A 17,232-nucleotide genomic window follows, 5' to 3' on the forward strand; every position below is an offset into this window, starting at 1 on the left:
TTCCGTAAGAATTTTTTTTTTATTTTAAAATTTTTATTTTAAAATTTATTTTATTAATTTCAAAAGAAATTAATAAAATATGGCCAGTTAACCATTATACAAATTCAACCCATTAGCTATATGAGAAAGCACTTCCCTCCTGCAGATCTGGAAGCATCTGTAAATATATTAGCCATGCATATGACCTGGATCAGAAACATCTGGGCTTTGATTATTTTGATGCACCTGTGTTCAAAATTCGTCCCCAGTAGAGACCTATGAAGACAGAAGGCAGGTGGTAAAAAATGCCTCACAAACTGACTCAACAATGAACAGAATAAATCTGAGGCAATCACTGCCCCCAAACTGCCTTATTGCTTTCTCTCTTGAAGTTGCTTCCTCGGGCTACCATCTTTCCTAGACTTAGTCATGCACAAAGCCTTCCACCCACATTGTTCTACAGCGTCAAACAAGCTCCAGTGAAGTAAAAACACTTGGGTAGCTAAGAATATTTTGCTCCATGGTTTTACCTTCTTGTGGAGCAGAATTCAGAATCTGAAGATCTTTTTTTTTTTTAAGATTATTTATTTATTTGATGGAGAGAGAGAGAGAGAGCACAAGCAGGCAGAGCAGCAGAAAGAGGGAGAAGCAGGCTCCCCGCTGACCAGAGAGCCCCACTCGGGACTCAATCCCAGACCCTGGGATCATGGCCTGAGCCAAAGGCAGATGCTTAACCCACTGAGCCACCCAGAGGCCACCTAGAATTTGGAGATCTAAAGAATACTACTGGTTAGCAAAATTACATGCACTTTTCTGGGATAAAAACTACATAGTGTAAATACAAAAGGGGAATCTAACCTGACCAGCAAATTTATGCTAGGTATTAGGTCATTTATGCATTAGATGCATTTTGTAAAGCTAATTAATTAATTAATTTTAAATTTTAGGTAGTCAATATACAGTACAGTATTGATTTCAGGAGTAGAATTCAGTGATTCATCACTTACGTACAACACCCAGTGCTCATCATAAGTGAGCTCCTTAATACCCCTTACCCATCTAGCCCATCCCCTACCCTCCTCCCTCCATCAACCCTCAGTTTGTTCTCTGTTGTTAAGAGTCCCCTGGATTTTTACCGTGTGGCTGGGACCTCTGCCCACCCAATCAAGCCTAACACCTGGAAGCCATCCATGACCCCTTGTTCTATCTCATCTCATGACCACGTCTTCCTCTTTCTCTCTTAACCACCTTTCATACCTGTAGCTTTCTTCTCATTTAATGGCCTCTGTCATTGTTCTGGGGGAAAAAAAAAATCTCTTAACCTAGTAGGTGAGGATGAGGTCACAGTTTCTGAGCATGTGCCTTTGTCCTTTAAATCCAATGTGTGATTGTGTTAAAGTGAACCCTATGACTTTGACATCAGGTATTTTGGGAGCTGCTGTGTGTTTCTGGCTAAGTCAGAGTTGCTGCTACAAACAAAGGGAAACTGAAACCACTAATTGGACAAAAGAAACTAAGCATGACCATGAATTGCAGAATTTCCAGGCAAAATGATGTTTCAATAACAACTGCACTTTTTCATCATCACCAATTAGGCCAAATTGGTAGGCAGCTGAGCTTGGCAGTGCAGCATTTTCTGGACTTAAAGCTTGATTGTGGTGCTGTCTCTTGTAGTCACATGCTAATGTGGACTTGCCCTGCAGAACTACATTGCCAGGGCTTTGTAAGCAAGATGTCTGGAACAGTTGAGTATCCAAGGACAGTAGAGGCCCTATTCTGGTAATGTAAGTGTAATAATAAGAAAATAAACCCTTAATATCTTTCATTTATTTATTCACTCGATCTGTAAGTATTTACTGCATGTATTTTATGGGACTGATACTCTTAGTTCAAAGAAGCCCCATTTGCTCCTTCATGATAACTTTTAGAATGCTGGCCTCTGGATTTGTCTTCAAAATTGTCTATGTCATATCCTTCAATGGAAATGCTTACACTCTGTATTCCAAGAGTACCACTGATTTTCCTGATGGGGTTTCTCATTACTTGTCTATACTCTAAGTACAGGATAGTTTTTGTAAAGGGTACCAGCTTTCTAGGTATTTTTCTAATAAAAGGGAGAGGGATCATTGACTTATATGTAATAAATCTACCCATTTAAGAGGAAAGTATGACCAGCACTCATCTCCAGATGGCTCATGGGAAACGGCTTTTCATTCTTTGTATATCCGTTGCATCTGTTGAGCCACTAGCAGTCACTGTCCCCCTTCATGAGTCCTTGCCATCCCTCCCACCAACTTCACCATCATGGATTTGTGCATGCTGTGTCCTCTATCAGGTAGACGCTTCTTCACCTTGGTTACCAGGCTCCATTCAACGCAGTCTTCACGATTTAGTTATCCCCTCGTGTGAGCCTTCCTGGACTCCAGTCCCATCTCAAAATGGTACCCATCAGAGATGCACAGAACCAGTGCTCGTCTCTGCGCTAGACCCTACTGCCCTATACTGTCGGAGTCTGTTCACTTGCCTGTCTCCTCCACTGGAGGCCGAACTCCTTGAGAGTCTGTGTATCCCAGGGGACCAGCACAGAGCCTGGCACAGAGCAGGCATTCAATAGACGTTCACTGAGTGAATCAATGTGTTAATGTAAGAATGACTTCAGGCACTCAGAACTTTTAAGAAGTTGAAGATAGGCTATTTCTGAGGTGCAGTAAATAAGTGTGTCCAAGAAATTTACTTACATGGTATATAGAATATTCTTTTGAACAAAAGCTAGAAAAGAATGACAAAACCCTGGGAGACACCATTTATCCAGCACAATTTCCAGATCAGGCACTGTTTTAGATTCCTCTTATACTTGTTCTCCTTTACTTTCTTAAAATTCTCACAACTCAATGCACTGTGAACGTACTCTGGTCCATTCCTAATATACAGGTGAGGGTGTGGGAAAGAAGATACAGTTTGATTTCTACCCAGCTCATCGCAGGCTTGGTGTAAGGGCATCTGCCAACTGAGCAGGCAGTTTGAGGCACCACCAGCCGTGGGTGTTCCAATGTGTTCAAAGGCCCTGGTCCAGCTCCCTTCAGAGTCTGGAGGTCCTCTGTGGGAAGGAACATCAGCAGCCATTAAGCCCAGTAGCTTTTCTTTTTTTTTTTTTTTTTTAAGATTTTATTTATTTATTTGACAGAGAGAGAGAGAGAGAAAGTGAGAGAGTGCGAACAAACAGGAATAGTTGCAGGCAGAGGGAGAGGGGGAGAGGGAGTAGCAGGCTCCTTGATGAGCAGGGTGCCTGATGCAGGGCTTGATCCCAGGATCCTGAGATCATGACCTGAGCCAAAGGCAGATGCTTAACCCACTGAGCCACCCAGGCGTCCCAAGCCCAGTAGCTTTTAAACCTGGTAAGACAGAGGTGTATGGGAGTCCTCAGGGACCCCTTCAGGGAGTAAGCAGAAGTTAGATGTGGAGGGCTCAGCTCCCTTGTCACAACCACTCCCGTTATATCCAGAATATAACATTTCTATGAGATGGTGAGATTCTGTATAAAACTTTGTTTTCCAGCTAAAAAGTTTTGAATAGTGCCCTTTTTGTCCATTATACCTGCCTTCCCCCATGACAACACTTCCACCTGACTCCATGGACCTCACTTCGTTCCTGAATGACCAGGCAGGGAGAATGTGAAGTCTAGAGCTAGGGCAGCTGTCACCCGCTCCCTGGGCTGGGAGTGGGTGGGAACTGAGTGGGTGTCCCGAGTCTGGCTCTCCCATTTCAGCTTCTCATACTGTTCTTAGCAGGCAGAATTAAGGCAGTCAATACTGATGAAGTGGGAGTTGTGGGCTAGCCAAAGAGCCCAGCTGCTTGAGTAACAGAGCTTCTATGTAAAAATGTCCTTTAAATGTCCTCTAAATAACTGACTTTTAAAGATAGCCTATTAGTAAGACAGGCTTGTGACTGTCTTTTAAGAGGCAGACTGCTAAGGCTTGGGGACAAGGCCAGCACACCAGCCCCCAAGCTGGAAGCTACTGCTGGTAGAAAATAGGCAACAAGGAATAGGGGTGTTTATGAACAAAGATTTCAGATTACTAAAATGCCTTCTTAACTCAAAATGAAGGGATGGCTCTGTCACCTGCTGTTCCCAAGCTTGAGAAAGCTTTGGTTCAAGTTTAATTAGTCTCTCCTAGACACAAGAGCCAGCTACAGTCTTTTTCTTTTCTTTCTTTTTTTTTTTAAAGAAGATTTTATTTATTTATTTGACAGAGATCACAAGTAGGCAGAGAGAGAGAGAGAGAGAGAGAGAGAGAGAGGGAAGGAAGCAGGCCCTCCGTTGAGCAGAGAGCCCTACGCGGGACTCGATCCCAGGACCCTGAGATCATGACCCGAGCCGAAGGCAGAGGCTTAACCACTGAGCCACCCAGGCACCCCTCTTTTCTTTCTTTTTTTTAAAATCACTTTTGATCATCTTAATTTTAATAGAAAAGGATACACTAAAATGGATGACATGGTCACTTCTATTCTTAAAGTTTAATTTGTGCTCTAACATATGGAATCTGATGCCATATATTTTTCCTCTCTCCTTTCTTTCAGAAGTGTCATTTATTTTAAAATCCAAGACAAATGTTGGTCTTTGTCTTACTGGTTGGTCTTCATTATTACTAATGAAAATTTATTGACCTGCCTCCACGTGCTGAGAGGAAATTATGAGAATATAAGTGGATTAAAACTCAATGCATGCCATTTTCCTGGTTCAGGATCTTTGAGGCTCACTGGAAAGTTGTGAGTCTGAGTTACCCATTGAAGTACATATATATACATCATCAATTTCATATGTGCCAAGACAACTGCTTGGAGAAGAAATCTCAACTATAGGGCTAGAACATTAAGCACCGTGTTTTTAACAAGCTTGTTTCTGATTATTTTAATGAGGTAATGAAATTCTCTGTCTCAGGTTCACTCTGCTCTCTTAACTCCCTTTTCGTGCCAGGAGCCATGATGAAAGCAGCTCCCTTCGAGGACTGAGAAGAAACCAATGGACACAAGGCTGCACATTGCCATCTTTGCCTTGGGAAAACCCTGCTGTCAGTTCATTTCTGTTTAGCAGGAATTCTCAAAGGAGATACAGACACACACACACACACACACACAATTAGACCATCAGCGCAGACGAGCCCACGGCAGTGTCTGTTTCAGTGTATAAATGATCTGACTTGTAAAAGTAAAAGCTGTCTCTCTGCTTGCCATGGCTTCTTAGAGCAATTTTCTCTGAGGAGGAATTTACCCATCAACCCCTGTTAAGATACAGGCCGTGGGCTGCCAGAGCCGAGGAACCTTTCCTTGAGTAGGCAGGGTCACCAGAAAGAGAGCTCGGAGTGTTACACTCCTCTTGTACCCACACCCATCCTTCTGACCCCACTGGCATTGCATTTCCTTCGGACTGGCAGGGTGAGCTGCTGAGGAGTCTGAAATGGTCATTAGGGTTTAAAATGCAAGAGCAGATGTTTGCAACCTGCTTTGCTTGATGAATTTAAATGCCGGGTCTAAAATGTTATAGGGTCACCATCCTGCTGCAGGTGGAGAGGCAGGGACACCGTGTAGTGCTGTGCTGAGAGGCCGTGTCCACCTCTGCCTGGTTTCAGAGAGCTACGCTGGGGACAGCTGATATCATAGCTCCCTCCTTTCTGCTCTCCAGATCTAGGAACATAGCCTAGGACCTGCTTAAGGCAGGGAACTGCCTCCTTCACATCTGGGAACATAGGTTAGGATCACAGCGCCGCTTTCAGCAGAGGCCAGGCCAAGCTCATTTGTCTGTGCTGAGGCTTCTGGGAATCCTTTCTCTGGCTGCTAAGCCGCCTGAAGCCACGGTGATTCAGAACACTGACGGCAAAGGTGAAGTGAGAGGTGGTGTCAGTTTTTTAAAAAGTACTTACCTTTGTCTTCCTCTGCAATTCTCCATCTCCAGCCTCTTCCCCACCGTTCAGAAGCAGGAAACTGGAGTAACCAAGCAGGTGCTTTCTCGAGCCAGACTGCCCGGTTTGTGTCCCAGCTCTGTCCCTTCTTCCTGTGTGAACTCAGACAAGTTAACAGACTAGGCTGTGCATTGGTGTTCCCCTCTGATAAATGGGTAGAGTACGTGTGCCTACCTGATGGGAGTTACCATGGATTAAATGAGGAAATACACCCAAAACACTCAGAATGGTGCCTGGCATGTTGTAAGCGCCCAAGAAATGTTGGATGTCATCTTTCTTTCTTTTTTTTTTTTTTTAATTTTTTAAAAAAGATTTTATTTATTTATTTATTTGTCAGAGAGAGAGAGAGAGAGAGTTCAAGCGCACAGGCAGGCAGAGTGGCAGGTAGAGGTGGAGAGAGAAGCAGGCTCCCTGCCGAGCAAGGAGCCCAATGCGGGACTCGATCCCAGGACCCTGGAATCATGACCTGAGACAAAGGCAGTGGCTTAACCGAGCCACCCAGCCTTCCCGGATGTCATCTTTCATGTGCAGACAGAGCACAGGTCGAGCATCAGCCACATGTCACAAAGGATGACAACGCCTTTGCATATGCAGCGTTTCTCTTTACACACAAGTATCTTAGAAATCAATTAATTAATTGAAACTCTGTAGGCTGGTTTCCTACGGCACTCAAGAGAAGGCCCACAAAAGTACTAGGACTGTGGAGCAAAGGTGACTGGGCTCAACACAGAAATGAGCGATTGCCTCAAAGCCAGCAGGACCCTCCTCCTTTCTGGACACCAGAGCCCAACTTTTTCCCCCAGGTGAATCTGATTAAGTCAACAGTTTAAAGGAAAGCAGCACTTCCTTCTGGCAATTGTCCTCTTTATTTCTGCTTGGCCTCTGGGACTCCTTGTACAGCCTACCAGAACATTCTGAAAGTGAAACCGAATTCAGAGGAAAATCCTATGCCTGTCCTGTTAGAAGCCATTCTGAATTGTTCTGGAGCCGATGGATAAGCAAATTGTGGATTCTTTCCCCCGTACCTCCCATCTCTGTATATTTTGGGGGTGTTCTGAATGTTTAGAGATCCTTGGGGTACATAATAATCAGATTAGAAAAATTGCGATTTAGTAAGAATTTGTTGGGTGCCCAGCACTGAGCTGAGCAGTATGCATGCTTCACTGGATTTCATGCTTTCTGTGCTGCTTCCAAGTCAGAGTGGAATGCTGGAAAAGAAAGTCCTCAAAAGCCCTCCAGGCTAGGACTAGGGTTTGCGTCTCGCTGCCATAAGGGCTAGAAAGCAGTGTATTTTGACGTTAGGGCTGAGCAATGCATCAGGACAGGAATGCATCTAAAGAGTTTAAGCTTTTTGAAGGTGGGAAACAAGAAAAATATAGCAGAGACCAGTTAAAAATTCCAACCAAGATCTGATGGGAAGTCCATTCAGTGATTTATTCATTCAAGACATATGTACTGAGTACCTATTACGTGCCTGGCACTGTTATAGGTCTAGAGCTATAGCAGCGAACAAAGCAAATTCTGGCCCTTGAGGAACTTACATTCTAGGTCTGTTCATAGACTTGTTCCTAGAAATACACAGTAAACACCTGATAAGATAGTGCTACCTTCTAGGACGTAAATACAGCTGTAGGGGGGTAGCTTCTGAGGTAGTGCTGTTTGGGGTTTACTTGAAGGAGATGCCATGTGGTTATGTAGCAGAAGAACTACCCAGCCACAGCATGTGCAAAGGCCCTAAGGCAGGATTGCATTTGGTCACTAAGCAGGAGCATGGGATGACTGGTGGGAGGGGATATCAGAGAGGAGCCAGGTGTCAGATTATGCAGGTCAATCCAGCAATCCATCTTGCTGTCCAGCTCTTCTTAGGCTTGGGTCATTTGTACATTTTAATCACCGTAACACCTCTTGAGGTAGGTCTGATTATTCCCTTTTAGCAGTGCCTAAGGCCATTCGGAAGCTGGGGTTTGGGCTCCTAGAGCGTCTAGGTCCATCAAGGTGATGTTCACTCCCAGCTTGCTGCTGACCAGCATTCTCTCTCTCCATCAACTGGAACATATTCCTAGAGTGCAGAAAATTTTTTTTAATGCAATGAAATAGCTTCATTATTTTAAAATATTTGCCATTGCCATTCCTTATCCTTGGGCAAGTTCTGACTCCAAATGTTGTTTTCTGCACCTAGGTCTTAACATGCATCCTACAGTGGCCTTCTTTCCTGCAAAAAGTGGCAAAAATAACTTAGAATACAGCTATACTAAGAGGGAAAGCTGAATAGAAATTTAGCATAGGCCAATAACCTCTGGATTCCATTTCATAAAATAGAGCGATCATTCTCTGTTTTGTCCATAACACTGAGTCCAAATTCACTGCTCTGAAAAAAATACAGGTATTAAGTTTAGTGACTAGGGAGTTCTGGGATTGTTTTTCAAATGAAGTGAGGTCATAAATAATTCTAAAGATATGTTATAATAAAAATAGAATTCAAAGGCTAAAATATATGCAACAACAACAAAATAAACAAGCCCGTTCTGGTCCTAGTTAAGAAAGAAAACAATACAGATCGAACTTAATTTCCTACACTTTTACTATCTTCAGTGAAAATGAGAAGATGAATAAGAGTATGTTGTTATTTTATCTATAGATGGGCCTGTAAGTAGGACACAGTAAAATCAGTTTAAGATAACGGTGATTCAATCTATTCAAAAGAACCAAGGAGTTTGCTTTTGGAGACATGCCCAGATTCCCTACTGAGTCTTGTCCTGCACACAAAGTAACAGAAATCCATTTTCTAAATCTGGTTTTGTCCACTTCTGTACTTTTCCATTGGGAAGCTCCTTCTTGCTTCTCGTGTAGGAGTCGCTGGGTTGAGGGGAGCATGTCTCCTCTTGCTCTCCTCTCCCTGCCATGATCTGTGCTCGTCCAGTGGCATCAGTGTACTCTGAAAAGGGGGAGTCATCTGGCAAAAATGTCAGTTTGCCTGCTGTGGTCAAGTCTCCCATTCCCTTAGATAGAATGAATTTAGTTTGCGCCAACCAGCGCCAAAACGACAGATGCCCTACGCTGTTAGTGAATGAGTAGATCATCGAACGAGGACTGAGTCTTGGGGCACTGGCAGAGCTGTGGCTTGGATGCCCAGAGTTGGAGGCAGTTGGACTCAACTATTACATCTGTGGTGCTTTTGGAAATATGCGTCGCAGGGTCCTCCTGTTTGCACCGCCTAAAGCCTGGAGCCCTCGGTACCGCAGAGTGAACAAACCTGGAGGCAATATGCCATCTCCTCTGCATGGGTGCCTTGGTCTTACCAGAATTGCTCATGGCTAAAAGTCATCATCTTGAGGAAGTTCCTAAACTCCCTTTGGCGGCTGAAAATAAAGTCTAAGGCTACAAAAAGACCAAGGAGACCTTTTGCTTCTTCAGAAACTTAAGACCTGGAATGCTATTAAAAACAAAGATCTGTGTGGGGCACCTGGGTGGCTCAGTGGGTTAAAGCCTCTGCCTTTAGCTCAGGTCATGATCTCAGGGCCCTGGGATCAAGCCCCACATCGTGTTCTCTGCTCAGTGGGGAACCTGCTTCCCCCTCTCTCTCTGACTGCTTCTTTGCCCACTCGTGATCTCCCTCTGTCAAATAAATAAAACCTTAAAACAAACGAACAAAAACAAAGATCTGTGTATCTCAACAAATGAGAGCTGGAAATGGCAAAATGAGAAACCATCATCATATCCAACATGGGGGACCTCCCGTCATCTATAATGAGGACAACAGTGGAAACATCCCTGGAATTACTCTACTTAATGTAAGCAAACTGAACATTTTGGAACTTAATCCTGGTGGACATGGGGGATGTTTCCACATTTGTACTGAAAGCAATTTCCTCAAGCTGGATGATCTGGATGACACTTGGCATAAGGCTCTCTCCCTCAAGAGGAACTGTCACCTTCCCATGCTCAAGATGCTTGATACACATCTTAGCAGAACCTTGAAAAGCCCAGAGATCCAAAAGCCCTCCAAGCACTATGGAAGAAGATGCATCACAGAGTCCTGAAGAAGAATCCGCTGAAGACCCTGAGAATTCTGTTGATGCTAAACCCATATGCAAAGACCATGTGCCCCAACACCATTCTTGCCAGGCCAGGCGTCACAAACTCTGAATGGGTCAGGTGGCAGCGGTGCTAGAAGCCAAATCAGAATAGAAGGGGGTCCTGTGGTAGGGAAGCCTGTGGTAGGGAAGAAAGGAAGGAGGCTGTTGGTTTTAAGGAGCAGAAGAAGCCTTTGGTGGGGAAAAGGTTGCAAAGATTGCAGTGACAAAGCAACAGCTGAGAAGCCCACAGAAAAGAAAAACCACCATCAAGACAGGAAGCTTGCCGCATAAACCTACTTGTATTTCTTGTGTAAATATTGAGCCATTTTGGACAGCTAATTTTAAATAAAGACCTGATCAAGGGCAGTGAGAAACAAAACAAAACAAAACAAAACAAAACAAAACAAAGAAAGCTACTTCTTGGTTAGCTTCATCATAATTTATCACTTTATTGCCCACTATTATAATCCAGAGCTAATCTGATGGTGTTAATGTCCCAGAGCAAGCAGGAAAGTCTTCTGTTCCTTACTCCATAAATTGGTTGGCTAGGGCTGACATAACAAGGTACCGCAGACTGGGTGTCTTAAAAAACAGCGATGTAGCATCTCATAGTTCTGGAGGCCAGACGTCTGGGATCAAGTTTCACCTGGGTCGGTTCCTTCTAAGTGCGTGAGGAAGAATCTGGTCTATGCTGCTCTCTGGCCTCTGGTGGTTTGCTGCCCATCTTTGGGACTCCTTGGCTTGTAGAGGCATCACCCCAGTGTCTTGTCTTCACTTCCGCATGGCATTCTCCCTGTGTGTGTGTCTCTTTCTATGTCCAAATTTCCTCTTCTTATAAGGACATGGCCATATTGGATCTGGGCCCATTCCAATGACCTCATCTTAGTTTGGCCATCTGAAAAATCCCTATTTCCAAATAAGGCCACATTCATGTGATCTGGGGTTAGGGTTTTAACATCGTGGCAAGATGGGAAGGGCATACAATTCAGTCCATAACACTGGTATGCAAGAAGTTTAAATAAAAAAACTCCCCCTTTGTGGGCTCTTCTAGGAGATCCTTAAGGATTTCACCTAAGGACTGAAGGGGATCCTTAGAGTAAACACATCATCTCTTCCTTGTGTAGACATTGCATTGTCAGCCTGAGCTCTCCTTCACACGTGTGTGTGTGTGTGTGTGTGTGTGTGTGTGTGTGTGTGTATGTGTTTGATATCTGGTCAGAACATCCAATCTACCAACTATCCCTTTGCTAACAGGGCAAACTTGGAGATTAACTATGCCAAAGGACTTCAGAAACTGGTAATCAAACTAAGCAAAACATTACAGAGCACGAAAAAAAAGTAAGTATATGAAACAGGTAAGGTAAAATCATTCATAAGAGTTGTAATAAGTGACATATGTTCGAGGCCAGCTTCCTCTTAGAAATGTGACAGGTGCGCAGCGTTCAGCCTGGCTTATGATTTCTTGGGCACTTACTGTGTGCCAGGCATGGCGTTAAGTACTTCACAGATACTCCCCTTTAAGCCTCTCAACAACCCTTAGCAAGTCTTATTATTGTCCCAGTTACAGACCAGGTCTTGAGGCTTGGAGAGTTTTAAGAAACTTGCCCCAGTGACACAGATAATAAGTGTCAGAACTGGGCTAATCCGGTGTCCTTTTGATTCGTAAGCCCATATTCATAAGAAGCCTCAGTGATGATATGTTCCTTTGGAAGGAGTGCCGTTAAGTTGGAAGGTCTTGGAGTCAAGGAGAGTGAATCCCGCTTTATCTCGACTCCATGACCTCCGACAAGTAACCTGGCCTCCCTGTGCCTTGATTTCCTCCTAAGTTAGATGGAGTACTGATATGAGTTGCCTGGTGCATGGGTGTGCAAGTCTGGACGGGGGAGGTGTAGATTACATGAGATCTTGTATGTGGAGATTAGTTCGTTGGGTCCTGAAAAACTGGTGGTTTGCATTTTCCTTAATCTGTTTTGGAATAAAGTTGATTTTTTTCTTTTGGGGGAGAGAGGAAAGATACTGGATATTCTAAAAGAGGTTATAAAAATGGTCCATTAATGATAATTGGTTACCAAGATTCTTGACCAATGCTTGCAGATGTCACCCCTAGCTGGTAGGTGCACGGCAAAGACCTCTTGGATGGTGAGAGAGAGAGAGGGACAGAAAGAAGCCTTCTGGAGCTCACAATCTTACTTCTTAGAAGGCATCCTCTGTAAAAGCAAATAATGGCCTTGTGACTGTTTGGCTTTGAGCTTGACTTTTAGGAGAGTATTTTAGTAGACTGTGAAGCAGCCGGTATGGCCAAATGGTTGAGTATAGACTTTATTGACACTGCCCAGATTTAAATTCTACCTCTACCCTTTATCAGGTGGGTGAATCAGGGCAATTTATTTTACCTCTCAGTGTGTATTTAAAATGCAAATAGAACCTATCTCATATAATTGCTGTGAGGATTAAATGAGATAATACAAGTAGTGTGTTTAATATCTGGCATGGAGTTCATTATGACTTTGAGTCTAATTACCCCCTAAGGAATGAGAGGGCTAAGGGTGCGGCGGTGTGGGTCTTATGTATTAAAATCCCAGCATCTGGCGTAGATGCTCCCAGAGAGTTGGCATGTCCAGAATGTTCAGTTAACGAAGATTAGCACAATGATATTTAATAATAAACATTAACCAGACTATTACCTATACCCCAAATCTGTGTTGTGTAGGTAACCTGAATTATTTCTATTTTAAGAGACCAATTACCTGAGGGTCGGAGAACTCATGTGATCTTTCTAAGGTCACATAGGAAACAGAGACCCCTCTGAGGCTGAAGTTCTAGGCTTCCAGCTCTGCTGCTCAGTTCCTCTGAGGAGCAAATGTCAGATTCTCTTTTCCAAAGGGTGTCTGAGTTCCTGTTTAAAAAATCAACTCTGGGATACCTGGGTGGCTCAGTCAGTCAAGCATCTGCTTTTGGCTCGGGTCATGATCCCAGGGTCCTGAGATCAAGGCCCACATGGGGCTCCCCACTTGGTGGGAAGCCTGCTTCTCCCTCTTCCACTCCCCCTGCTTGTGTTCCCTCTCTCACTGTGTCTCTTTTTGTCAACTAAATAAGTAAAATCTTAAAAAAAAAAAAAAATCAACTCCATGGAAATTTAATTTACATGGAACAAAAAGCGCCCTCCTTAAGTATATGGTTTGGTCGATTCTGATAGGCATATACTATATCTGTATATAGTGTCTATAGGTGTATACTATATATGTATCTAGTGTATGTAGGTGTATACTATAGATGTAGCCCCACTAAAATAGAAACATAGACATTTTCATCACATCAAAAGATTCTTCATACCTGTTTGCTGTCCTTTCCCCACCTAAGCGACCACTGATCTACTTATTATTGATACAGATTCATTTGGGGCTTTTTTGCAATTTTCTATAACTGGAGGTCTATACTAAGTAGTCTCTAGTCTCTGGCTTTATGCCTGGCTTTGGATATGCAGAAAATCTAGCATCCTCTGGTCTAGCTATGTAATTCTCTGACTATAGGGTGCAGCCTAAGTCACTTGGAGGCAAAACATTGCACCATCCTGATTTCAGCAGGGGCACATATCTGTCCCCACCCCTCCAGCAGAGTCTACACACACTTCTGTCCCTGAGGTTTATGGATCCAATTGAGCTTATCCTTCTGACTTCTGAAGGCCAGTGATATGGGCTGCGGTGAGCTCTCCCCTTTCTGTGGGAAAAAATAGCATCACACTTCTTAACCCCCACCATGTGCCATGAGGGGGAGGGCAGTGCTCTCCTTTTGCTAAATGGAGACACTGCTTGTAAGACGACAAAATGTCTGAGCTGTGGTCTTAAAAACCAGCAGGGAGCAGTAGCTGGACCCCAAACCCAAGAGCAGCATGGGGGACGTCCCAGGGCTCTTGGGTCCTATGCCATTTAACTTTTCTGAGCCTAGCTCGGTGTGCCCACTGGTGAAATGAGGATCCTGAAAAGGTGGTCTTGAGGCCTCTCTCCCCCTACCCAGCCCACAATCTCCCGCCTGTTCTAAATGCCTGCTCACCCTTGGCTACTTTACGTCCCTGATTTTCTACAGACGTGAAATGGAAGATGAAAATTGAAATGGAAAATGACGGAGAAAAGGCTGTCTATGTAATGATTACAGTGCAAATCAATAAATTGGCAGAATTAAATCCCATGGACACAGTGAAATAAGATTAGGAAAATGAGAGCAGTTGTTGAATGCATCAGACGTGAGGCTGTATTGCTCAGACTTTACCGGGAACATGACACCCACTCTTGTGCCCTCCTGTTTTGCCCCCAGCTGTCTCGTCAGTGCCTGGACCTGGGTCTCAGAGGGCATGAAATCAGCGGCAGACCTGCATCAGTGAGTGGTGTTCCCCCTACTCCCCGCTTCCCACTCCCACTCCCCTCTCCACCACTTACCCCAACCCCAGGGGGAAGCATAAAAACTTAAAGTGGGCATGCCATGAAGATCCTGCTTCAAACTTGCCCTGAATAGGCAGACTGGAACACACCGTTTTATTTCCCCAGAAAACAATTTGGAAAGTAGATATAAATCCTAATACTATGCTTGTGTGTCTTTTATGTTCTATTTCTAGAAAACTTGGCAAAGCAATTGAGTTGGAAGCAATAAAACCAACTCATCAAGTCCTGAGTATACATGAAAAGAAGAGAAAATCAGTGAGTCAAATCTCTCTTAAAGCAGGATTTCTGTCTTTGATCCGAGAAATGAAAGGTGATCGAAAATGATGCTAGCTTTCAGGCATCTGTCATTAAAAGAAACAAGAGCTCAAGATCTATGTAGAAAGGTGTTTGCTAAAGCATTGTTTGTCATAGTGAAAAACTAGAAACCTCTTCATCATCCAAAAATAAATTATGGTAAATTCAAGCAATGGAATATTATGCAACCATTAAAATCTTATTACAGAAAAAAATGAATGACATGGAAATTTTTTCACTATATAGTGTGAAATAAAACTGACTGATCTCAATTTTGTAAAGTAAAATATGTATATATGAATAGAAAAAAAAATCTGAAGGAACCTCCCAAAAATGTTAGTAAGAATTATTTCTAGATAGTGGTGTTTGAGGTTATTTTTATCTCATAATTTTTATATTTTTATATTGTATTTTATATTTATTTTATATTTATATATTTTATATATTTATATATTTATTTATATTTATTTATATATTTTATATTTATTTTATATTTTATATTGTATTTCAATGACTAGATATTCCTTCTGTAAACAGAAGAATTATAAACACAATTCTTTTTTTTTTTTTTTTTAAAGATTTTATTTATTTATTTGACAGAGAGAAATCACAAGTAGGCAGAGAGGCAGGCAGAGAGAGAGAGAGAGAGAGAGAGGGAAGCAGGCTCCCTGCCGAGCAGAGAGCCCGATGCGGGACTCGATCCCAGGACCCTGAGATCATGACCTGAGCCGAAGGCAGCGGCTTAACCCACTGAGCCACCCAGGCGCCCATAAACACAATTCTTAAAAAGATTTTTTGTGTGTGTGCTTAACAGTTTGGGATTGGGTAAAGGCAATAATAGAGTCCTCAAATACTCTTAAAATTGGAAAAAGGAAAAAAAAAACCTATATTCTTTCAGGAGCACCTGGTCCTCTTGTCTAGCATATTCTCTGGTCTTCCTGTATCCTTTTCCTTCCAGAAAGGAAGGAAATCTGTGCTTCTTTTTCTTTGTGTATCATACAGTCATTAAGCACTTTAAAATCTATTTTCAGGCGACATAAAGGGGTGTTTAATAAATGCTGCTCAATTCTGATAAGGGTGAGGTCATGATCAGAATTGGTTCAAGGCCAGGTGCAAGTTAGAAGTTCAGAGACAGTCATTGGTGGCCCTTATGAAAGGAAGCGGTGGTGGCTAGGGATGGGTTCAAATGACCACAGCCAGATAAAGGAGGTCCTAAAGGTAGTAAGTTAGTAAGATGGGGGATCTATAAAAACCTGATGGAAGAGAAATGATACAAAGCATTTTTATTCAAATTCATTAAACTGAGTCAGGAAATGGAATTGATGTTTGTGTGGACGTATATGTGTTTTTACCACAGTGGAGGTTCTACTGAGGGCCGGGGTAATGCGGGAAATTTACACAAAAATGATCACTAAGCAATATAATCTTCTACCTTTGCAAACCAACTTAATAAAAACCAAACACCAGTCTATATTTCATTAATTACAAAATATTTTCATACCCCATAATAATATGATAATCACTAGCATTTCTTTAGTACTTACCATAAATTAGGCACAGTGACTCGATCATTATCTTAGTGCTTTGGATAATTAACAGCATGATCCCTGGTCTGATTTCATAGCCTTTATTCAGCATTGCCCCTCCCCACTGCACCCCTACCACCCCAACCCACTCAGTCACAGAAGATAAAAGATGAGAATTCTTTTCTTCAGGGTGCCTGGCTAGCTTAGTTGGTAGAGCATGGGACTCCTGATCTCATCGTCATGAGTTCAAGCCCCACACTGGGTGTGGACCCTAGTTAAAAAAAAGGGGAGAGGGATGAAAATTATTTTTAAAGTGAACTAGTTCCATATTTCACATAGTCAAAAGTGACATCATGCACGAAATTATTTTCATTGTATTTGTTACAATAAATTGTATTCCAAATTTAATGAGCTGAACTAAATAAAAGAACAGCATTGTTAGATCTCAGTGCGATTGAGTCATGGCTGATCTGTGGGCTTGGGAAGAAACATCTATGGTCCAAGAAAAAGAAGTCTTCCCCTTAGTTAAATCTGTTCTCCTTGGGTTGTTGTCTAGACGCATTTGGATCATTACTGTTACCATCCCTTTGGCTGTTCAAGGGCAGAAGAAAAGTTAATTATGATTAAGAATTCAATATCTTTGAAATTGCAACAGTGTTCATTTCGGGGGCAATGAGACACTTGGTAAAATTAGCACTACCAGGACTGTTAGGGATTGTCGACGTGCTAAAGTTTGGACCACATGGAATGATGCTGAGCTAAAGATGTGCTGGGACAGAAAGGGACACCAAACTATCCAAGACCCGCTCCGGGCAGATCACATGCACTGGTGTTTTTACAATTTTTTGTGTAGTTACTTAGTTTATATGCAGAAATAGTTATTTTTACCAAATACATTCAAGCTAAATCCTGTCAAGAGATTTTGACATGGGGAAAAGATAGTTCAGCTGCTCTTCTCAGGATA

The 17,232-nt window shown here is 42.7% G+C and overlaps 1 protein-coding gene and 1 pseudogene across 1 annotated transcript in view; both read left to right on the forward strand.

Annotated features, from left to right (window-relative positions):
* The window catches only part of NOSTRIN (nitric oxide synthase trafficking), a 59,969-nt gene that overhangs the window by 11,686 nt on the left and 31,051 nt on the right, over nucleotides 1–17,232 (forward strand). The window contains exons 3-5 of the mRNA XM_059394119.1: nucleotides 11,267–11,350; nucleotides 14,324–14,386; nucleotides 14,622–14,703. Of these exons, the coding sequence (XP_059250102.1) occupies nucleotides 11,267–11,350; nucleotides 14,324–14,386; nucleotides 14,622–14,703 (229 nt within the window). The remainder of the gene's footprint in view (nucleotides 1–11,266; nucleotides 11,351–14,323; nucleotides 14,387–14,621; nucleotides 14,704–17,232) is intronic.
* LOC132013330 (large ribosomal subunit protein uL4-like) lies at nucleotides 8,838–10,236 on the forward strand (annotated as a pseudogene).

Source organism: Mustela nigripes, chromosome 3 (genome assembly GCF_022355385.1).
Source record: "Mustela nigripes isolate SB6536 chromosome 3, MUSNIG.SB6536, whole genome shotgun sequence".
Classification (NCBI taxonomy): Eukaryota; Metazoa; Chordata; class Mammalia; order Carnivora; family Mustelidae; genus Mustela; species Mustela nigripes.